Source organism: Ctenopharyngodon idella, chromosome 13, assembly GCF_019924925.1.
Source record: "Ctenopharyngodon idella isolate HZGC_01 chromosome 13, HZGC01, whole genome shotgun sequence".
NCBI lineage: Eukaryota > Metazoa > Chordata > Actinopteri > Cypriniformes > Xenocyprididae > Ctenopharyngodon > Ctenopharyngodon idella.
In genome coordinates, this window is record NC_067232.1 from 8,592,762 (window position 1) to 8,618,624 (window position 25,863).

General features: G+C 36.3%; 1 protein-coding gene across 1 annotated transcript in view; it reads right to left on the bottom strand.

The window, feature by feature from the left end:
- The window catches only part of prim2 (DNA primase subunit 2), a 66,653-nt gene that overhangs the window by 10,982 nt on the left and 29,808 nt on the right, over nucleotides 1–25,863 (bottom strand). The window contains exons 8-11 of the mRNA XM_051915816.1: nucleotides 23,529–23,596; nucleotides 19,716–19,788; nucleotides 18,818–19,003; nucleotides 616–742 (exon numbers count right to left, since the gene is read on the bottom strand). Of these exons, the coding sequence (XP_051771776.1) occupies nucleotides 616–742; nucleotides 18,818–19,003; nucleotides 19,716–19,788; nucleotides 23,529–23,596 (454 nt within the window). The remainder of the gene's footprint in view (nucleotides 1–615; nucleotides 743–18,817; nucleotides 19,004–19,715; nucleotides 19,789–23,528; nucleotides 23,597–25,863) is intronic.

Consider the following 25,863-nt stretch of genomic DNA (forward strand, 5'->3'; position numbering starts at 1 on the left):
TCCTTGCTGAATAAAAGTATTAACATCTTTCTGTATATACACATATATACATACACAAATATATACACAGAAGGAACATTTGAGTTTTATTTAAATAATTAAACATTTGTCATGTTTTTGTCATTTTTAAACATGACATGGAAGTATAAAAGTTGAAATAAGACAATATTTTACGTTAAAGGACAAAATTCAAGCAGTCTTAACAGCTATAAAGATTTTTTTTTTTTGGTTATAAACAAAAATTTGATGCTACGTTATCAATGGAACATTTCACTTTTAAACAGTGCCAGTGACATAGCTTTGTGACGTGTACTGACCCCGCACATATTAGACGGTAATGCCCTCCACCATTTGGCGTACTCAACTTTAAGCTCTCTGGCCTTCATAGTGAGCAGAACAGTGATGCTCAATTTCGAATGGATTTCATCTATTATGTGCATTGCGAAAAGCAGGTGTTATCAGTTAGGCAGCGTGGACTTGGGTACATTTTTTATAACTAATTCAAGACCACCTGCGTACTAAACAGTCTTTTAATTCTCTTCGCTACAGAACTAAACCCGGGCCTCGGGGGGCCGATCACATATAAAACCAACAGTCTGGCTCAGTATGACTCACCATGGTAGTCGCCTTGGCTGGGTGGGTTTGACAAAATCACCTTCATGCAACTGTAGGGGGTGTAGTCAGTGCGCTTGCCTTCCTTCCCAAACATGTGGCGGACGCTGTAGGCATATGCTTTATCAAACTGCAGAGCAACACAAAGACGAGAAAGAAAGAGAGAGAGACTGTGAGTTTGAGGGAGAGGACAGTAAAGCGTGCGAGAAGAGGGGTAGGAATGGTGGGGAGGTTGTGGGTGAAACTAAGACATTGTCGTACATCAAGTGGGTTGTGGCAGGGCGTTTTCCGCTATGAAATATAGAGCTATTAGCAGGGACCTGCTGTAGCAGTGTCGCCAAACCGCAGACAGCTGTGACTGGATTATGGATAATGTGGCTGCTCTCTCTCTCTCCCCTCCCCCGTCTCTATTTCACTCTCTACACACAAATCTCATGTCTCTGAGGCATCGCCATCAAACCAAATTAAAAAATTAACACATGCAAAGAAAAGCCATTCTGTTGAATAGCTTCTACCTCAAGCACAAATAAAAATAACAGTGTAAAATGTTTACAGAGCAATGGAATGATAACATTTATAACATTCTAATGTGCAATTTTCAATATATATAACTTTTATTACAAATACACTACCGTTCAAATGTTTGGGGTCAGGAAGCTTTTTTATTTTGATTTTGGCAGAATTTATTTAATACAGTTAAAACAGTAGTCTATATATATATATATATATATATATATATATATATATATGATACTACTGTTTTTACTGCATAAAATATATATATATGTATGTGTGTATATATATATATATATATATATATATATATATATATATATATATATATATATATATATATATATACACACACACATATATACACACACACACACACACACATTACATATTTTACACACATACATATACATATATATATATATATATATATATATATATATATATATATATATATATATATATATATATATATATATATATATATATATATGTATACACACACACACACTATATTGCCAAAAGTTTTGGGACACCTGCCTTTACGTGCACATGAACTTTAATGACATCCCATTCTTAATCGTAGTGTTTAATATGGAGTTGGCCCACCCTTTGTAGCTATTACAGCTTCAACTCTTCTGGGAAGACTTTCCACAAGGTTTAGGAGTGTGTTTATGGGAATTTTTGACCATTCTTCTAGAAGCGCATTTGTGAGGTCAGGCAATGATGTTGGCGAGAAGGCCTGGCTCAGTGTCTCCGCTCTAATTCATCCCAAAGGTGTTCTATCGGGTTGAGGTCAGGACTCTGTGCAGGCCAGTCAAGTTACTCCACACCAAACTCACTCATCCATGTCTTTATGGACCTTGCTTTGTGCACTGGTGCGCAGTCATGTTGGGACAGGAAGGGGCCATCCCCAAACTGTTCCCACAAAGTTGGGAGCATGAAATTGTCCAAAATGTCTTGGTATGCTGAAGCATTAAGAGTTCCTTTCACTGGAACTAAGGGGCCAAGCCCAACCCCTGAAAACAACCCCACACCATAATCCCCCCTCCACCAAATTTTACACTTGGTACAATGCAATCAAGCAAGTACCGTTCTCCTGGCAACCGCCAAACCCAGACTCGTCCATCGGATTGCCAGACAGAGAAGCGTCACTCCAGAGAACACGTCTCCACTGCTCTAGAGCAATCCAAAAAAGGACACCAAATAACCAAATGATATTTTTTCATACAATTCATACATTTATGTACACCAAAGCACCCATAAAAAAAATTACAGCAAAAAATGTTTCAGAATTCGCAGCGTATAGTATGTGCAACAGGAAAGAGCTTGTTTACATTTTAGACAAGTCAAGTTGCGATACTGAACAGGACCACATGGAGTTTAAAAAAAAACAAAAAACTAAACCAACCGCCTTGAACTGCATATATACGAAGTACACAGCAACATACACAGGACAAATCCAAACATTATCCTGAATGTGTGTGAAAACAACATGAATGTACTGAAATGTATCTGTGCATAAAGACAATGTACGACTCCTGTATGTCACCGCAATCGTCTTTACTTTGATTGCAATCCTCATCCATCAAAACTTTCATAGCAAGAAGCTGGTTTGCTTTATCCAGCCGAGAAACAGTTTGCATATCATCTGGCCATACAGCGGTGGTATGTTTTGACGTTCCGTTCAGATACAATGACAGAATATGACAGAGTTCGTGTTTTAAAGAGAAACGGACACTGGAATGAATAATTCTCTCTGCCATCTCTGATATAATCAGTATGGATTTTAAGATCATCTAACTGCGTGACGTAAATTACGTTATGACGCATTTTCACATGCTTCCGTAATTTTTTTTGCGTTATATATGCGTTAAATTATTTTAACGCGTTAAGGATTTTGAATTAATCGCATGCATTAACGTGTTAACATTGACAGTCCTAATAATTATATATATATATATATTTTACACACACACATATATACATATATACACATACATGTTTTGTTCCTCTTTTGACAGCAGCACTCAAGGTGCATCTCCACAAGTGTCAAACCTGATGAAAATGTTCTCCATGATCTAAAGAGCATCTCGAATGTCAATGGAAGAAAATCAAGCATGATCATCACATGATCAATGTCACAAATTTGCTTATTTGATTAGTGACCTAATAATAGTGCATAACCCTTAAACTTTATTTCCAGGTTTAAATCAGATTTTGAACCACAGATTTTCAATGTGGAAATATTTTTGTTTGCACAGAGCATGGGTAGGACAAGGAAGTGTGGCTATTATCATACAAATTAAAAGTGACATGAAATCTCCTTTGAGCATTACCGGGTCTTATTTGTGCTTTGCACAGCGCTTTCTGTGCGAAAGCTGCTGTGTACATCACTGTCCACCTTGAGAAATATGGCGTATGCTTAGGAAACCATTACACTGTTTGCATTTGATGAGGGTCAGTGCATTCAATCTCAGGGAATCTGAACTCAATACACCAATCATGTACACTCTGGTAACTATCCAAAAGGGTAAACTAGACTCCCGAGCTGGTTATGTCTCAGCTTAGAGAGAGAGAGAGAGAGAGAGAGAGAGAGAGAGAGAGAGAGAGAGAGAGAGAGAGAGAGAGAGAGAGAGAGAGAGAGAGAGAGAGAGAGAGAGAGAGAGAGAGAGAGAGAGAGCAAAGGGGGAGACAAAGAGAGAGAATAAGTAATAATTATCCACAGCACTCAGATGCCATTACCATGGTAATAAAACCTGTGAACTTGACAAGGTGACTATCTACAAGGCTGCAATTAAACAGGCCATAAAATCAACTTACCCTATCACAAATTAATGACATGATGGGTCTTTAGACTGAGGCAGCCCCTCCAGTTTTGATATCATATCCGTATCCCACAAATCTTCTTGTGATCTATTTTGTCCAAATGAAATTTGTTTTTAACCTGTGAATTTTGTCTTGGTTGACTGAGATCCCATCCAGGTTTACCTTTCAATCTCACTACAGTTTGAGCCATGCTTGATCTGCTCTGAATGTGAGCTCTAAATCTAATCTGCCTTTACAGAACAAAAATACTCACCACACTTAAAGTCTAATAGTAAATTACCTATTCATATCTTTTTTTATTTAAAAACAAAAAAACAAACCTGTTTTACTTATATAATGTGACGTATTTTTGAGTGAAACTTTTATCTGTTGGAATGGATTTAGATGGTGAAAAGTGGCTGTTACACTGTCAGAATTTATTTATTTATTTATTTATTTATTTTTTAAAATTGTACCTAAATTGTACCGTAAAACAGCTTGTCACTGGGGCAGTACCCTTAAAGAGAAAACTTTGCACCTTATCTACCATTAAATTGTGCGTATTAGTACCCCTAAAGGTATATTTTTGCCAGTTTCTTTTTGTCTAAGAGTGCACATACAGCAATCCTGTTCTCATGCCTGGTTCTCAAACTGAGGGCAATAAATACACAGAATTAATGAACAAAACAAGGAGCAGTTGCGCGATAATCAATAAAACAATGTACCCATGACAACCAATGAAAAAATACTTGGTAACTAAAGGTGTGAATCTTCATTCACTTCACAATCTGATTACGATCACAATTCAGAGGGCAACGATTAGATTATAAAGCGATTCTCAATGCCTCACGATGCATCTTTTCCTCCAACTCTTTTATTAATAATTATTATATTAATAATCAATATAGATCTTTTTGTTACTTTATCTTTGTTGTTCCATAAGAACAAAGATGCAAATATCAAACAGTAGAACAAATACAATATAAGAAACTAATTAAATTAAGTGCTTTTCATTTTACATCTATTTAACTGAAGTTTCAAGTAAGAAATCATACAGAAATTGAATAATCAAATGTAAAAATAGTCACTGCATAGTCTTTGGTGTATTAATTATAAAAAAAAAATTGATTATTAGAAAAGATAAAGTTATTAAGTCAAGACCAGTGAGTGATTCCCTCTTTTCTTTTGTTGTTTGATTAACATTAATAACACAGACAGCAGCAGTTATTATATTAAGACCTAATGCACGGGTCTAATATAATGTTACACATCATTAACATTATATTAGATCCCCACCCCCATCTGTTTACATTTAAGACATGACCGACTATGTTTACATGAATACTTGTCAAAGACAGATATTTTGAAATAATTCTGTGTGTATCTGACCATTCAAGTGCAATACGGTGCTAAAGAGAACTGAATTCGGGATCGCATGTTGTTTGAGAGATGCGTGTGCTTCGGGTGTGTTGCAGTCAGCTCGGGTAAAGCATTGAGATCTTTTCCATGGCTTATTGCGCTTAACTCTGTTTAACATCAAGCACGTCCCGCACTTTATTTTTTCAATGATGCATGTCCAAATCCGAAACATCAGAACCAAGTGCTCTGCTTATGAAAGACATACGTAAATCGTGATCAGGTGTGTTAATAATAATAGAGACATACAAAATATGCAGAGTGTGGGGACCAGGATTGAGAACCACTGTCCTAAGTGATGTTAGCGGAAAAGTTGTAATGAACTATGCATTAAGAAAGTAAATGGGGTTAGTTTTGATTTCACGCTGACTTTAAATGTTCACACACCGGAACACAAAACAATCATCATATAGGTTTCCCCGCCTCACAGAACTCTGGTGATGACTCCTACTTAGAGTCACTGCTGTCGGCTGCACCATCAGCTCATTAGAATGCAACTAATTACTGTATTTATGTCAACCGCCTCTCTTTTAATGTATGCAAATGCACATCTGAGCCATTTCATATCCGTTCCAAAGTAAACCTGGAGACAAATCTGTACCAAAATAAACAAGGAGTTAATCAGTCATCATTTGCTGCAGATTATAAAACAGGCTCCTGCAGTGACCTGTTCCTCAATGGTTTCAGCCTCGTCTCATTCCAGATGTTTTCTGGAAATTGACTGCTACATTTTTATACTTGAAAGCTCCAGTGCTTCATAATGCTGCTCCCTGAATGCAACAGGAAAAGGAATTTGAAATGCTTCTGTCCTGCATTTTCTTGCTAATTATTATTTGATTCCTCTGTGAAAACAAGAAAATATTAATTAAATATACTATAAATACAAAAGGTTCAGGTAAATATTTAATTGTACCTCTCACATTGAAAGTCAAGTAAAAACAAACAAACAAACAAACAAACAAAAAACATAGAAGTATGTTTGCGGTCTAACACTATTTTTCAGTTTTCCCACACCTCTACACAATCCTGGATATGGTCATAAAGGCACTGAGTTATTGCTGCTATTTTTCTACAGTCGATCAGCACCTAAAAAATGAACTGGCCAAACAAAAGGAGTTTAAGCACTTTGCGACAAAAGGCTAGTAAAACTCAATTTAAGCTGCGACAGTCCACTCACACTGTATTGAAGAGCCCAGAAGAGTGTCGAGTAGGTGATTATATATATATTAAAAAAAAAAGACAGTCTGGCAAAGCTGCTAAAACACAGCTCACTGAATTCATATTGTGTCCTGTGGGACTACAGATAACATCACAGGAAATCTCTTTCTTTTTGTCACAAGCACACAGATGTATGTGCCCCAGACAGACGCAGGATTTTAGTATGACCAAAGGCAAGGTGGTTCTTTGTGACTGTAGAAAAAGTCCATGTTAAATTGATGCCATTGATGCCAAAGTGTGGCAAGAATGATAAAAGATACTGACTTGCTAATATGAGATAATCTGTGAAAATGTAAAATGTATCACATTGATGACAACAGTGAAAAATGTACATAAACCTATTGAAGTCCAAAATAACTGCTCAGGGTGATACAATCAGAATTTCATATCTCTGACAAAAGGCAATGCTTTATATTCTTAAGGAATGGAGTGTGGAAAAGAGTGAAAACCACTACAATTTCTTAAGATTGCTCTGTAAAAGGAACAGGAAGACAAAATGTGAGTTCAAAAGATGGATGTCTCGGCAGAGGCATTAGGCACAAACCCAGATGAAAAGAGAGGTTGGGACTAGCTCTGAATCTCAATGACAACCATAGCTAAAGTGCCATAGATATACTATTGCTGTACTTAACATACACTTCACAATTAAAGTGCACAACTGCAAATTTTTTGCTGTCCCATACAATTGTTGTTTGTCTTTTTTAAATCTATTACGGCTGTCATGATTAAAGTGAATGTGAAAATGAATGATTGGCTAGATTGATAGATTGGCTCATGTTGCAGATTAGTTAGATTGCAGATAGATTTCTTTTAAAAAAATTTTTTGCAGCACTGAGCATTATAACCAATCAGAGGCGTTTAGATTGCTGAAAAAGCCAGGGTTTTGTTCAGTGCATGCACTGACTGAATTCTGCACTGTTACGAATTTTCTCATTATAAACAACAAAGCCCAGATCCAATTCAAGCAAGAGATTCATTCTGCAGGGTGGACAGCTTCAATGATTATAATGGTAGTTTTTGCAAGAGTGCATAATTAGCGCTAGACTAAAGTTATAAATGCTTCAGTGACGGGAACTGTTCTTTGCTCACTTTCTGTATATAATTTATTTCCATTTTGAACAACCATTTTGTTTTTAATGCAACTAAAATGGGTGTCCAATCGTGCTCCAGGAGGGCCACATGGTTCTTGGCTTTATCAAATATCAGCTTATTTAAAAAAAACTGTTTTCCCCGTTTACATACAAACCAGTAAACTGACAATGCAAGTAAACCGCGTTTACATGACTTTATTAATAAATCGGGTTATTTCCCTGTAGTGACATCAAAAAAATAATAATTTGCGTATCTGACTCCAAGTATTCCATATGTTATGTCAGTTGTGATGTTAAATAAAGCTTGCAACATGTCAGCGAGAAACTTGCAGCTCATATTATTCTCTCATGCAGTTACAGATGCAGCGAACCACTTCTACTTCTGCTGCACGAGAGATGAGAATTGAGAACACATTTTTACAATTTTTGGGGTCTTTAAAAAGTCTGTATTTGTGATATTTCCTTCTTCCTTTCCTGCAAAACGCTCGCTCTGTCTGGATGCATTTAAATCTGCACTAAGGATGCGTTTCTGTCACATTTCACACATGCGCACTTCAATAAGCCGACAGAAAGCAGGTTAATGCGTTTACATGCCATGCGAAATTAGGGTAAGAGGCAAAAAACTACCTGTTCTGACCGGTTTATGCTTAAACCATTTATGACCTTACTCCAATAAAAGAAAACGGGTTACCGCCTTTACATGACCACGTTCGTTGTCAGCTTATTAAGCATAATCGGCTTAAGAACGTGCATGTAAACGCACTCAGTGTCAAGGCCTGCGATCTCTTGCACGGAGTAACATCCTAACCAATAACTGTCCTTTACTCTTTGAATGCATGCATAGTGATGTCTCTTCACAGTTCCTGTCCTGCATGTTCCTCTGTTACTGGCTTTTTCTGTGTCAATTAGCGCTGTTAAGTTATTGTTGCATGTGCAGAGTTGGCTGAGTAAACAGCGTGAACAGTTAGGGGCCTGAGTGATTGAGGGGGTCTGGTTTTCTCCATACAGTGTGCAGGAGGAGTTGCGGGTCCCTTGGGGGCCCAGCACTCTAATTAAACAGGCAGCTGCTGGGGGGTGGGGGGGTTCAGACAGCCAGACCGGTAAACAACACAGCCACTTTTGTCACCATCACAGTTCCTTGTAGAGCGGTTGCCTTTTTGACACTAGGAAGGGGAATCAAATTTTTTCCATAAATTACGCTCCTCAGTCTCCCTGAGGGAAACATTAAGAGACGGAGGTGAGGAAAAGAATGTGAGAACATAAAGAGGCACAGAGACAGGTTTGAGAAAGATTCTCATTATTCCTTAACAGAACACCTCGATGCAAACCACAGTCTGAGAGTACGTGATACTTCTGGCCACAGGATTTCTTGTGTTTTCTCATTACAATAAACAGGTTGAACTCGAAAAGGATATGATCAAATTTTTGCAGGATAGAAATTACCCACAAGTGTCAAAGCCAATCTGCGGCTTTGATATTGTTTCCATGTGTAACAAAACTACAAGCTGGACTTTCTGGTACTGAGGCCACTGGTGGAGAATAATAATAAAAAAAAAAAAAAAGGCATCATGGTTTAATTAAAGAGAAATAGGGAGGTGCGAGATGCCTCACTCCCAGCATCCATCCTTCAAGCGCCCCTCAGCATGGGTGAATAAGCCAAAAGTGATTCATGTGCATTAAAAGGTTACTGGCAAAATGCTCAAACGTATTGTAATTACCTTTGTCTTTTCGTGGAATATTTTGAATGCTAATGTTCTTTTAAAGAAGATTATTCACCCCATGTGAATGTTAAATGATTCAGCGCTGTGTAAAGACTAAAAATTACTACGACGTACTTCAGAGAGAATCGAGATGACCTGCTATGTAATTATTTTAAATGTTACGCATCCTTTAAGCAACTCATGGCTGGATTATTCACAGCAAAAGCTTTTTGTTATTGATTAAAGTCTATAATCAGAAGACAGAAGATCTCCGGAAAAAAACAAAAGCTTGTTTTAAATCTTAGGAAGTTCCTCACTTTTGTCCTTCCTTTTTGAAGTTTGTTGAATAAAATACAAACCTACTTGAAACTTGCTAATTAGTGAGGGAATAAATATTTCAATTAGGTTACTTAAAAATTAAATAAATAAATCCATATAATGAGGGACAGTTCTTTAATCATACTTAACAGGGGATCATTAAAACAAAAACAACATCCTTATAATAATCACAGTGTATCCTAACCAAGTTCAATGCAGTAAAGGTATGGAGATTTCTGCATGTAAATCTAAGTTTCTGTCCTAACCAGCCACGCAGGACATTTTGTCAAGTTTAGACTATTTCTGTGGCATCACACGGGATAGCCCCACCCAATATGAAATCACATTAAAAACTGGACCCAAACATATATCTAGAGACCGGAATAATCACAGGAACTTGGGCTACTGAGCAACCACCAAGAATACATTAGAAACCACATAGAAACACACCAAAAACACCAATACCACCCCAAAAACTGCATAGCAACACCCTGATAACCATTCACAACAATTTTAGCATCAGAGAGACGTTTTGCAAAGGCAAACAAATGTAAAGGCCTGTTCACACCAAGAAAAATGTTTATTGGGAAAACATTTTAATTCGAATGAACAGCTGTTAATAGGTTAGTTCACCCAAAAATGAAAATTCTGTCATTAATTACTCACCCTCATGTCGTTCCACAACCATAAGACCTTCATCTTCAGAACACAAATTAAGATATTTTTGATAAAATCAGATGGCTCAGAGAGGCCTGCATTGACAGCAAGTTAATTTACACTTTCAAACGCCCAGAAAGGTACTAAAAACTTTTAAAACAGTTCATGTGACTACAATGGTTCAACCTTAATGTTATGAAGTGACGAGAATACTTTGTGCGCCAAAAAAAACAAAACGACTTTATTCAACAATATCTAGTGAAGGGCGATTTCAAAACACCGTTTCATGAAGCTTTGAAGCTTTACAAACCTTTTGTTTCGAATCAGTGGTTCGAGCGTGTATCAAATGATCTCAAACTGCCAAAGTCATGTGACTTCAAGATAAAGTCATTTTGTTGTTTTTTTTGGCGCACAAAAACTATTCTCGTCACTTCATAACATTAAGGTTGAACCACTGTAGTCACATGAACTGTTTTAAATATGTCTTTAGTAGCTTTCTGGACGTTTGAAAGTGTAAATTAACTTCCTGTCAATGAAGGCCTCACTGAGCCATCGGATTTCATCAAAAATATCTTAATTTGTGTTCTGAAGATGAACGAAGGTCTTACAGGCATGGAACGACATGAGGGTGAGTAATTAATGTCAATTTTTTTTTTTGGGTGAACTAACCCTTTAATGCAACGATTCTGACCGACAATCAATGAGAGGGAGGGGTTTTAATCTATTTTACAATCGCATTGTGAAGAAAACTGGCCAACCAATAAGGTTCACAATAAAACTATGAGTATTTTTCAAAGTGACAGTGAATAACAGAAAAAAAATCCAGAATCCGGCTCTCTATTCTCTGTACTCTTGTATTTTGTGTTGATTGATAAACGACAGCAAATACAAAAATCTGCAGAGCTGTGTTGATTTCCCTTCTCCGTGACAAGCAGGTGAAACAAAGTTGTGCAGCGCTTTGTGTATCAGGATATTTCTGCTCTTCTATAAGCAACGCATGCCATTAGACTGAACTGCATTCAGGTCATTTGTTGTTTTATGCATTGATAGGAAATTTTCATGCTGAACATCTGTGTTGGCATGAAGAGACCTTAAATATGACAAATAGTTTATATACACACACATTGTAAGCCAGTAAAGCCACATAAATATGTCCAGACTCTTCCAAATGGCTGAACAGTAGAATATCTTGTGTTCAAGAAATGTCCCTTGGCAGTGGAGAGTGGATATGTGTGAGCAAGTCTAATGAGCGTCACCCTGGTGCACCTCACATTGTGCTCACTCAATCAAAATGAGTGTTAACAGCAACCATTTAGCCAGAGAGGAGCATGGAAGGCCATAGCTGCCTGCCCTCAGCCAGCCCTGGCCCTCTGCATGAATGAGACACCAAACAAAGTCCATGCCACAGATATGCAGCAGGTGCCATCAGGGTTCCATGCAGCAATCAGACGGATCAGCCACGGGGTAAACAGTAATTTATTCATCCAAAAATCAATGACTCGTGACAATATTTTGCATGTAAACCATTTGGTGCTGCATTCAGAATGCTGTCAGGTGAATACGCAGTTGCTTGTACTATAATAAATTATCCTCATCTTTATTTATTATGATTACTACTGCTTTACTGTCAACTGAAGAGCAAAGCAACATACTGCATATTATTAACCCTGGACCAAAAGGGCAAAAAAAAAAAGGGCTTTTTTTAACTCATCAGGGTACATAAACTGGATATACAGTGCCCAGCAACCGTTAACAAAAAGCATATCTAAACATTAGGTGCTAAATGGCAGCATCCCTTCACGCATGCCAAAGCTGTGAAGGGCAAAACAACATTGAACAACTCCTTCATAAAGAAACGCATAGATAAGTCTTCAGGATGTTATCTGCGACCACCCACACCCACTACCAAATCAAAACAAGTAGTCCAGACTGAGATGTTGCCACATTTGTTTATTTGCTAGTGAAAGTGGAATGCTAATGGGGGCTTTGTGCCGTCTGATATCCTTGACACCTCGAATACATCACTCACAGAGCTGCGACCTGCATCCCACCGACTCCACCATCCGCTGGTTCGTAAGGAAGGCTGTGTTTGTTGTGAGTGGGTGGACTGAGTTCCACCTGAGAGGGCAGACTGAGGGGGACGCAGCCACCCTGGAAATGGGGCACTTTTGCGAGTGGCGGTGCGTGACCACCAGAGAATGTGTTTGTCTGGATGTGTTCTTTTATTTATTTATTTTTTCACCTCCTGACTTCTTCCAGAGGAATGGTTGGCGGCTAAGAGAAGGAATATTTGTAAATGGACACCCTCTGACTGCTTTTGAGTCTGTGAAAGTGGCTTAGCAGTTGTAAAAGTAAAAGCACCTCTTTGAACTCAAGCATGTTTGGTGCTGGCAGTGCAGCATGGCAAATGCTTAAGAGAGCTGCTTCAACTTTGAGCAAAGGCAGCACACTGTGAGGGGTTCTTTCTTACACAAAGACTGTTTCCAAAAAGATTTTTAACAATTTGCACCATTACAGTAATAATAATAAAAAAAAAAATCGACACCAATTTGTCTAAATAGATAAAAAAAAAAAAATAAAGCACTAAAAACATTTAAAATGCTATGAGTGAATTTAGGCATCACAAAATAATGAATAGTACAAAAATTGATATTTTGGAATTTGCTAAAGATTACATTTAACAGTGTTATTATACACTTAAGTGAGCATTAAATGACAGCAAAAGTCATTTAAATGTAGAAATAAAAGAAACGAGCTAGCACAATATCCAATATTAACAAAAAATGAAAAAAAAAAAAAAATTAATTAAACTAATAACCAGTATGGTATCAATATAGTGTATTCCATTTTAAAACAAATTATAATTTTATTTGATCAAAAACAGTATTTATGTGAAAAATTATCATGAAAAAAATATATATATTATAAAATATATTAAAATAAAAACTATTTATTCCTGTGATGGCAAAGCTTTACATCATTACTCCAATCTTCAGTGTCACACTTCAGAAATCATTCTAATATGCTGATTTGATGCTCAAGACACATTTTTATTAATATCAATGTCAAAAACGGTTGTGCATAGGGCTGGATTTATGCCAACGGGGGCCCAGTTACAATGAGGGGAAATATTTTATGATTATTATTATTTCATTCTAATGCTAAAACTCTGTAAGACAATTATTTTATGAATTAATAACATCTAAAATATCATCACTGTTGGGCAGAAACCTCATATCTCCATATTTCATCTTTTTTTTTTTTTTTTTTTTTTTTTTTGTAAATCATTACTATTGGTCACCCTTTACGCCTGTCTGTGGATTTTGCAAATATTTAACCAATTAAAAGTATTAAAACGGCTTATGACTAAACCTTGTAACTTGACTGGATCCTCAAACTGTTGGTAAAAAAAAAAATCTCATAACTCCACCTGCTTCTTGATTCGCATATGAAGTGCCTCATGCTGTAAATAAAGGCTAATCTTTTATGTATTTGAGGAGCAGAAAAGAGTGTCTTAGTCTTGCCGTTGAATCATCATAGCTAATACTGTCCCAAAATTGCCTACGTGTAGCACTTCATCTTTTTATAACATGACATTTTGGCCAAATGACAGAAAATGACGGAGCACCCACATGCTACATGTGGGCGACCCAGCTACATTTTGACGATGTCTTTACTACTTTTCTGGACCTTGCAATTATGTTGCTTTCTATGGGGGATAGAAAAAACCTCTCGGATTTCATCAAAATTATCTTAATTTGTGTTCCAAAGATGAACGAAGGTCTTAAGGTGATGATACACGTGGCAACTTTTTGAGAAATACTGGGCACTTTCCCACTGAGAATGAGCAACAAATTTATATCTGGATACGTTAGATTGGTCGTGGGCAATTTTTTGAGATCCTCCAATCAGAATGTTAGCAGCCGATCACGTGACCGGTTCGGAGATTTCAGAAAAAATTCAAACAAAGTGGCGGCCTCTCAGCAGCAGTGAAGCGGAGAAAAGGAGTGTGAACTTATCTTTTTACGCTAGTAAGTTGTCATGCGTCAACCAAAAACAGGGAATTTACCTCATATATTGCTTAAAATACCAACAACTGTCCAATGTAATGTGTGTAAGCTGTAATTAAGCCATTGAATGTTTTCAGTTAAATACTAAAAAGACGGGGTCTGTTTATCGTCTGTAGTAGCGTATGGCACATGAATGTAGCTTTTGATGCGATCGACGCGGGTTCGAATTCGCCTTTTGCTGAACTCGCTCTTCTCCCTTTTCCTATCACAAATCAGATCGGAAAGGCATTTATTTTTAATAAAAATGAAGAAAATATTTGAAAAGTTGAAATAAAGTGCCTAACAAGTGTTTATAATAAAGTATTTATTGGGTTGGCAATAGATTTTCTTCGCTCTGATTAGTTGCTGCCAACTGTCCGTTGCCCTGATTAGTTGCCCTGTGTCTCATCAGGTTGCCCGTTGACAGCAACACTGCCCAGCAACATTGCTCAAAAAGTTGCCACGTGTATCATCACCTTTATGGGTTTGGAACGACATGAGGGTGAGTAATTCATGACAGAAATTTCATTTTGGGGTGAACTAATCTTTTAATATTTTTTTGTGGAAACAGTGCTTTCTCATGATTCTTGGAAAGTTCAAAATAACATTTGTAACATTTATTTAATTTATTTTAAAAGAAAAAATGAAAGAAATGCAAATGTCTTTTTAATGCATCCTTGCTGAATAGAAGTTCTTTTTCTATGTAGGGACACAGGGATGCTGGATCCTATCACAGCAACTCAGGCTGCAGGCAGGGAAACATCCTAAATGGATGGACAGTCCATCGCAGGGTTAAACTACTTTGGCATGCCCATCCAAATTTACTCATTCATTTCTATGCTCACTATATCTGTACTTGAATTTTGCTTCAGGGAACATGTTAAGAGCAAGGACAAAAACAAAGAACAAGGCACACAGGATATGAATATTAGATTTTCCCGCTTGACTGAGCACAGACATTTCAGATGGTCTTGTGCCACAGCACTTCTAATATAACAAAATTGGCCTGGATTTTGATTTCTGAAGGCCGACGACTGCTAACCATTCTTGTCCTGCGAGTCCTATTTTAAGCTACTGCTGTGGAGGCAAGTGTGGAAGCGAAGCAGCAAGAACTGGGATAGCGCTTGAATACACAGCTCCAGGGCATTATATCAGAAGAAAATGTAATTGCTTTGCATGGGGGCACTGGTCTTTACATGTAGGGTGGCATGTGTCCACTGACTTCATCTACATACTGAAATGGGACCCAAAAAGGGTGTGTAGAGGTCAGTAAAAATGAATTTAAAAAATCTAATGAATTTAGACAGTATGTATGCAATACAGTGGGTATGTGCAGCAGTCAGGTTCTGGAAGTAAAAATCCCATTCATATTCTCCATAGGGGAATTGATTTTTAACAATACCAAAGATAAACCTACTGTGAGCCCTGAGGTTGTTAATCAATGTCATATTCTTTTGTTGAAGCCATCAGTCTACATTATTTCTACTTTTTATTAAAAAAAAAAATAATTGTTTAACAGCGGAATTCCTTGTGTATGTAAAATATCTAGTTTCTAAATCTAAAAATCAACATCTTAAATTAATAGTTTCATATTTCTCCAACGTTTTTAATTTGATCAAGTCATTTGCATGTCATTTTGCTGCTTGGGATTGTAGTTTTCTTTTATTAAAACTGTTAAGTACACAGTCTTGTACTTTTCTTTTGTGTTTTATTTTCAAATATTCTTTGTTTCAAATCAAAGTTTGTAATGTTGTGATTCACCTTGTAGTTGGCTGGTTTGGTTCATGGCTTATAAAGTTTTAACCAGTGATGTTTCTTCCAAGGAGGCAAGGGAGGCAGTGCCTCCTCAAAAAAAAAAATTGTATGAGAATATAATCCACAGTACAAAAATATAACAAATATTGTGAAATATGACATTGAAAATGGTATAAATCCTTTGTTTTTCTAAAGTGAAACTGTCCAACAGTGACACAAAGTGGTTAAAGTTACAGCGGGAGGCAGCATCTCTCTTGCCTTTCCTGAGTTTTAACAGACCCCATGCGTGGGTTTGGTGGGGGTAACTGAGAATGAATGGGGAAAAGTCAATGCCTCCATTGGACTCGGATTGGGCTCTTGTGTTCCACATCCACAAATGAGTCTAATTGAACAAATAATGGTGTTAATGGGAAGGCTAATTAAAAAGTAATTAACCCACTTAGATATCACCGCTTTTTGTCACTTCACTTTGAACAACACACATCACAACTTGAAATAACTTGAAAATATGATCTGTGAACCAGTATGGACTTTGCCTCCTCATTTCATAACATGAATAGGAAAATATTTCCAGAACCAAGTCTGCTGAAAAAGTGGGAAAGATGGAAACTGTTGCACTCAATTACATCTTGCCAATAGAGTTAACATTTGAAGAAACTTAGTTATTTTCTAAAGCTTTCCTTTGACAGTGGTATGAACACTTGAAAAAAGATTCACAATTTTCAATAAATGTCAAAAGTCAACATGACTTGTTGACCAAATATTACCATTTAACAATTTCACTCTAAATTCCGAAAGGTCCAGCTATATGTGGTTATATTCTTTGCGGTTATTTGTGGTCTTTGCTTGGCAGAGGTTCTTGGTAATACATTTCCCATCTTGTCTGTTCCTCTTGATCTTCTTTCATTGCTTTTTCGAAGTAAACTGACATCTTATTTCCTCCAAAATGCAAAAAGCACCATTCTGTTGAAAATTACCCAATTTATTCTCTCGTTTTGCTGTACAATTATGTCACAGAATATTGACCACCATTCATCTGTGACCAAATGAATGCAGAAATGGACAGATCCATTGTGCGGCTTAATAGTTTTAGATTCCTTCAGAAGCTGATATTCACCTAAATTGCAGACGAATCAAAAACTATCAGGTTGTCGCAAGCACTGTATTGTTCAACACACAGGCTGGGCTGTATTTCACCCACTGTGTATCTACCCATGAATAATGCATTCATCAGAACATGGCAAAAACCATTTCAGGGTATTTGTTTGCACTCATTGTGGTGGTACAATTGGATCATCTTGCCAAAAATGTACTGAATATTAACTGCTAATATTGAAGTATAGATGATGTATAGTATAATCTGCATAACTGAACTACATTCATAACAAAATGCTGCCTTGTAACAGTCATAAATACTTTACATTTTTCCAAAGCATCCAAACAGGCAGAGATTCAGGGAGTGCTTAGCAACGCTCCGTCATTTTAAATTTCTTGGACAGTCATACATGTGCACAAAAGTAGATCAATTGCGTACGCTATATCTGAGCTGCTGACACGAATACTGTCTAATAAATCCTGTTACGCTTTTGGGGGGGGGGGAATAAAAATAACCCTTAAGAGTTTCTTTAGGTGAAACATCATAAACCCTTAGAATTTCTATTGTTTATTCCCCTTAGAATGTCTATTTTTGACTTAAGTAATCTCTTAAAATATAAGTGTTGCATAAAGCCCCTTGACTGTCTACCATAAGGCTTGAAAAACTTCACCTTAAGTGTTATGCGGAATGAGCAAGTTTAATCCAATGTTCTAATGAGACGCGATCGGCTGCTTTATATGACAGAATTAAATTTAGACGTTCATTCACATATAAACATTGATCAAATTACAAATATAGCACATACTAAATACGGTCAACAGAAGCTCAAATGCGCGTGCATCACGCAAGAACAAACCCCACTTTTTTTCTTGCATATCAAACACGCATGATTGAGCTTCTGAAGCAGCCTAAATCATATGGATTACTTTTATGTCTGATTATTGGTTATCAGCCCAAAAATGTCATATTGGTGCATTCCTGAAAAAAAAAAAACCACAATAACTAAGTGACTATGATCCCAATAGAAATAAGAAAACTGGAAGTTCTAGAACAGCAGGAGAAGCCAGAGAGAAATTCAGTGTGTAATAAGTGATTCTGAGCTAGTATTGAGCTCTCGTGAGACTGATGATTGCATCAAAAGCTTGCCCAACAGGGCAGCCATTCTCAGGTAAGGACGTGAAATTCATTTGTTTCTCCTTGAATGAGCATCAGTTGGGAATAAACATTCATTTGCAGAGCACAGGGAGGAGGGAAACATCGGTTTAAGATTGGGAGTGTAATTTTCTTGTTTAATGTACCATGCGCAAAAAAATAAGATCTTGCGTGTTCCTCTAGAATTGTAATTAAAGACATGATGGAAGGGTGGCAAATTATCTCCAGCATCAGAAAGAGAGCTGAATAACTTGGCCTTCTAATATCTTCTCTCGTTCATTTGGGTGACCCTCTCAAGAGTTATTGAAGGATGAAGAAGAGAATGACATCAGCAGAATCAAAACTGCTACAAACACAAAAATACTGAACTAAAGTAAGCCTGTGGAAAACCAGGACAATGTGAAGAAGTATGAGCTCAAGTTGAAGAGTTACCTTGTCTGCATCGACTTTCCCTTTGACAAACTCTGACCTCCAGAACTGCAGGGCCTGTTCCAGAGTAAGACCAATGCCCTTGAGGAAAAGGCCGTACTGCATGCGGCCACCGTGCCGCAGGTGGTGGTTCTCTCTCAGTGCCTTGTGGAGATGCCTCATACACAGAGGAAAGGACTTGCCCGAGAGCTGGTGGAAGCGAAGAAAAGAAAAATGGTTCATTTTATAAATTAATCAATTTTGATGTGCAGCTATCAATCACCTAATAGACAACAAAAACAGAGATCACAGGTCCACTGTGAACACGAAACAACTGTGACACAATCGCAGTCAATCAAGAAAAATTGTCAATGTACAATTATGTGTCACAAATGATTAGGACAAAAACTCACATTTAAATGGAATGGCTTTATCACACCTGGTTAGGATGTGGTAAAATACTGATATGAGGATTCAAAACAGAGGCATAGATTAAAAAAGCCTCTGTTTTAACGCAAAGGCTTTAATTACAAGAGATTTCAATGCATCCGATAATGTTAAAATAAAAGCAAAAAATGAAGGACAAAATTTGCATGTGCTGATGAGCCACTTAATTGGAACGGCAACTGGCCCTGAGATGACATACACAATACAGAAACACACACAGAGCAGATCGTTCCACAGACAGCTCTCTTCCCTAGAAACATCTGTGCACATGCACTCCAACCACCAAAGTAGGACATGCTCAATGTCCTAGAAACTTGAGAATTCAGGAAAAGGAAAACTTCAACATGATCACAAGTCTCAAATATAAAGCAAGCAGTGGTACAGGCTACTGAGACTCAATAAATCTTATGTAGCGCGCATATATATATATATATATATAAGTAAATACAACTCTATCAGTAACTTAGGTACTTACTGCATCAATCTGCTCCAGAGAAATTTTCCCGATGTTCTTCTGAATGCTATAGTCCTGACCCACATAGGCATGGCTACAACAAAGAATAAGGGAACAAATGATGAGAGCCAATCACAGTAGGTCAAGGTCAGAGTAGAAAACTGACTAACAAACATATTCAAATGGATTCCTGTTTTGGTGAAGGAACATAAAACACTGCAAAGCGAAAGGCGTACCTTGAAACAATACAGATTCTGCAAGACACAGACCTGGCGCTTGCTTAACAATGCTAGAAAATCTATGAATCTAAGTTGGAGGCAACTTTGTTGAAGGAACACATATATAATTTTTATACACAAAACAATGTGAACACACTGTAGTAGATTTTGGTAAGTCAAAATTTTGGACCACTGAAGCAAATTTTATATAATTTGATGCAAGTTTCCCTCAAAGATGATTGTGTCCTCATCTCACTTTCATTATACAGAAGAAAAAGTACTAGACTTTTGCATTCCCAACACATTTAAGATCCTCTATTTAGGACCAAATGTAGTATTAACGAAATACAAATATTTATTTCGAATACTGTTGGCTAAGAGAGAGAGAGAAAAAAAAAAAAAAAAAAAAAAATTTTCAATACTGTAATTTCTGTAATTTCACTCCATCCTTGCATACAAAAAAAACACTTCTACATAAATAAATAAGAGTCTGAAAGAGTGCAAAAAATAAAAAGTGCACGGTCACTAAAGTGACTTCTTTAAATAAAAGCTTTGATCAGGTAAACAAACAGGTAAAAAATAAAGCATGTAAAAATAATTCTCACAATTTTGAAAACAAAAAAACAAATAAAATATTCTAAACCCCGATTAAAAAAAAAACACAAGCGTACATGGTTTGTGTGTTTACTAGGCTAAAGAGTGAAGAGACTTCATTTATTAATTATTAATAATGGTTTTTTCAGTCTATATTACGAAATACCTGCTGACAGAGTGCTGTTTTTATCTAAGCATTAACACAGAACTTCTCTAGCGGAGATAATTGATTTCCACATAGCTGTAATTATTTAGATGTTTATTATAGTGCTGTCAATGTCGATTAAACAAATAACTAATTTATCACACATTTATCTGTAATTAATTGTGATTATTCACAAATAACATTAAAGTTTAATATTTTTATTTTGTAACACTTTCAAATTGAACCTCCAAAATAATGTAGAAACAACAGACTGTATATTTCAAATACTTGTTTAATGGCATCTTTTCACTAAGCACTATGAATGAAGGCCACTATCACTCATATCAGTACTGATACAGATTGTCTCTATTAAATGGATTTTAGCCATTAATTAGAGCCATTCAAAATTACAGTATAATTGAAAGCTATCAATTTTAACATTTAATAGGATTTAAAAAAATAAAAATCTTTTAATTTAAGAGAACTTAAAACAATCTTCACATAAACCCATTGTAATAAATGTCACTAAGGTTTTTTTTCTACTGGCCCAGTCGGGTAGATTCAGAGCTTTACCTGCCCTGCTAAAATGCACCAAAAAAATATTGTTTTCGTTGTTTTTGACCCATGTAAACAGTGCTTTAAGATTTTCAGGTAGGTCTGACAGGTAAACAGAAACTGAATAATCAAACACTGCACAGTCTTCACTGCATAAATTATAAATTGAATATAGATTAATCCTTAATAAAGCCACAAAAGTTATTCAGTCAAGAGCAGAAAGTGATCTTCGCTTGTCTTTTATTCTTAGATTAACATTGACACAGATAGCAGCAGGTTTAATAGGCTGCTGTCACTTTAAGACCTGACACACATGACTTGGATCTGACACATCCTATTTTCTCACAATTCTTTATGTTCATTTAACACTTTTTAACTCATTTAAGACTGTGCTTACAAGGATATTCAGCAAAAAGGGAATTTTTAAATAATTATATATTTGTTTTTGTCCGCTCAAGTGCAAAAGAGAACTCAATGCGGCACTGGCAGGCTGTCTAAAGCGGCATTCTGAGCGCGCATTTATCCGCTTCACAGACCACGCACCACCAGTAGATTTGAGTTCTTTATTTTTAGTCTTAGCATAGACAACAGAGAGAGAATTCAATTCAAAGTTTTTATTTCCTATATGCACTCATTCATGACTGTTTTATTTAATTTGTGTAAAGTAACATCTTTTTTGGGACATGACAAGGATTACGTGACTCAGTTCATCTCTATTTTTAAGTGCCAAGTTTAAACAACATTTCAAGCATTGATGTAACATTATGTGTGCAATAATGGCTGTTATGATAAAAAAAAGTTTATTAGTTTTGGGAGGCAAATTATTTTACCTTTGAACACTGTTGTTGACCCATCTTCCCTCAGAGATGGCAGTCGTCCACGCAATTCTCAATTTATCATTGAATCCAATATTTCAAAGCCGATAGTCGATTACGGAAAACATGCTTAAATATCGTGGGGAAATATCAGTAAAACCGATTTTTGGTCAATCACTTTTTAAAATATATGCCTTCATTAAAAACAACAACAACAAAAAAAAAAAACATAGGGCCCTAAAAAAATATATATAATTTTTGTTAAACTTTGTTGTTAAATTGTATAAGTTTCATGATTTCAATTAATTAGACATGCTTTTTGATGACTAAAATTTAATCTAACCATTAAAATGGAGTCCAAAAAAATTTAAACAGAAAAAAATGGAATCCAGATAAATCAAAACAGAAAAAACTAATTTGGAAAAAAATAAAATGGATTTTATAGGGCCCTAAACCTTTGAACAGTAGTATTTATCTTAATACTGGGGACAAAAATAGTAATTAAATTACTCTCATTAATTCTCACAGTGATGCTCTTTTTAAATGTAAACTGAAAAAAGTAAATAACAATTATGCCACCCTGTCATTTCACAGACTGTTCTGCTGGATCCACTGAAATCCAGTAACAGATATGGTGAAATTATGATGGCAAATACTACACAACATTTGAAATTTATATGAGAAGCTCATACAAAAAAGGGACTGATACAAAGAAATGGATTCCTTTAGGTCTGGTCCTACTAAACAGTGCCACATCCACTGAGGCTGTGTCTGATGGTATGAATAATTAAGCATTTCCAGGCCCTGCTCTCCCATTCCTCTACATTCCCTCACTGTTCAGCTCTTCACACCCTCTTATCTAGCCTGCCCAGTGCTGACAAAAAGTAAAAGAGTCCACTAGCCAATCCTCCGCAGCACAACTGTCGCCTCTAAAGACACATCCAATTAAATGCTCTCATTCAGAGTCCATCAAAAAGCAAATGAATTGACTGCTGGGAATGCTGCCATTGTTTCCCTTCACTGCGAGCAAGTGGAGGGACACGGTCATCTATGCAGGCGATGTGTCCAGTGACTGAGAGGCCCAGCTTTTATCTACAATGGTATCCCCGCTAGGCTGCAGCCAAAATGCAAGCCCAGGTTCAACCGTGGAAAACACTTGGTGCATCATAATGGGACTGTGCCCAGACCATTAATGAAATGGAGTGAATGGAAGCGAGCGAGAGATAAAGGAAAGCAGTCGGAGTCACTTTGGGTGCCGGATGGCCTTGAGAGAACCGTTTGATTTGTCCTCAGTAGGCCAAGGAAATTGCAAAGCAACAAATAAGGATTACTGTGTGAATGTTTTCTATGAAATTATTTTTAAACGATAAACAAAAAAGAAAAGCTCCATGTGGATATGTTTGAATAAAGTTACTGCCCTTTATGTAGCAGCTGTAATAATCACAATGCCATAAAGTATATAGTTTTATGCCAGAAGAGATGAACATTTTCTTATGATGTCAATTACCTGAGGTGGCTCAAAAGAGGCTGGAGTCGTTCATCAGACTGTATCGCAGGCAAGGATCGGGCAGTCATCTACAAGAAAAAAAAAAAAAAAAAAATTAAATTAAAAATAAATTAAGGGTCAGAGGTTAAAGTAATTTTTACAGTGGTGCAGTAAAGATAAATTCAAAAAGGTCAATAACTGGTGCATGAACTAGGAAATGATCCAATCATCATAATAAATAATATTCCTAGGGTAATAAAAGGTACCCAGTGACCCAAAAGTCTTTTAGATTACCAAAAGATACATAAAAATATTACTTAAACTGAATGAACACAAAAGGAAAAAAGAGAAAAAAGGTCTTCTTTAGTAGTTGAAATTGTGTCAAAACAAATCTGGTTTTTTTTTTTCAGTAAATTATGTTTTTAAACATGTTTACCACAAGATCATAAATCAACTTTGCAGCTAAAGTGGCAGGATATCTGTTAACTGAAGCAAAACGGAGACAATGATGAAGAGAGGTGGAGGTCTGAGGATGATCAAGCTATCGAGACTGCAGCGAAACTGCTGCGTAGGCAGCAAACTTTCCAGTCCAATGACCACTGACACACAACCTTTAAAACTAGATCGTCCACCATTCAACTCCACAACACGGTTTCATTAAAACAAATGTATCAAATATCAAATGACAACATTCATGGATTTAGAATAATAAAAAAAAAAAAAAAAAAAGATAAAAGCTCAGCAGTGCAGAAAAATAAGTAAGAAACAAACCTCAAATATAAAGAGCGCCAAGACTGTCAAGAAGGAGGTGGCTTGACAATTTTTTATTTTTCTTTCTTTTCTTTTTTTGAGTGTGATTACCTATATGTATTGGTAATTCAAAACCACCCATTTTTATGTCATGGTCCACAACAAATTTTGGCTATATGGATGCTTACGTAAACCTCAATATCTCAGCTCAGGATGGTCCCAGCTCCTTGGAGGAAAAAAAAACTTCTCTATAGCACATTAAGGAATATCTACATGGATAATATACATGCTATATATATTTTGCACGTTCCTGTTCCTTATGTCCAAATGTAATGATCAAGATTCTACTTATAGGGTTAATTTATAGTGGGAAGCTTTTGAGTCTCAGTCCTAGGGGTACCTAGGTAGGTACGGTGAAGAACATTTCAGGTTTTAAATTCCTCTCTTTTTTTATGGTAAAGGTAAAGTTATTGCAAAAATAACTTGCGGTGACTATCAGCTTGTCTGTCATTTTTGTTCAGACCAATGCCAAAATCGGACCAACTTTTTGTTGTAAATTTTAACCTATAGATGGAAAATAAGCTAATGTGCTAAAATCTCAACAATTCAGATAATATGCTAGCCTATGTAGAATTGTTTATGGAGCAGATAAAATTCCTATAATTTATCATTTTGACTGGCTTAAATATTAAAAATATTTAAAGGCTGAAATGTGAGATTTATCATTTTATAGAACTTTTTTTGTCAAAACATAATATCAACATGTAGTTGGCTAAATGTTAAAAGATAACATGTTATGTTGTAAGTCACCCAACCAATAACTTTTGTTCGTTTAAAATCCAGCCATCACTGTTAAATGTTATTATTTCAATGTTTATGCAAACAAAAAGTGCATAGTGCTGAGGGCTGTTTCATAAAAGACACTAAGAAAAGCAAGGATTAAACTCCAACACCTGAATTGAACCTAATAAATAAGTTGGGGCTAAAGCAGTTTCATAAAAGGTAATTGAAGTTCACGCAGTCCCACTAATTTGATCCAGGTTTGCCTAGTCAAGATAATTGCGTGTGCACGCTTTTCTTAAGCAGCCCTAGAAGTCGATCATGGATCAAATCGATCCACCATAGGAAACAGCATACATTTTGTGCTATTTTATGCGTTTGAGACATGGTGTTTTCCTCAGTGCATAACTTGCATTTCACAAGTTTATTCTCCATCTGTAAATGTTAGAAAGTCATGGAAATATTTCCATTTTGCTGCTAAACTTCACAGTGAACGCCCAAACAGACGGAACGCAATAGGAGCGCAATAATTCTGACAAAAATCTACATTTTGCTAAAATTTGATGTTGGACATTAAATGTGCCATATGTACAATTTTAAACCTACAAGTAAGTGTATTTTTATGATGGCAGCAACTGTAAATGGACTATTGTAATGGGGTAAATCAAGGCTAATATACTGTAGGCCAATTACTAAGTTTAGATTCATCTTACCAATTAAAATTTAGTCTGTGCATATTTATTTTAATTTTTAATTTTGTGATTTTAACTTCTGCTCTTCTAATAACCATAAAATGTACTACAGCTGCCAAACAAAACCAGAGAAA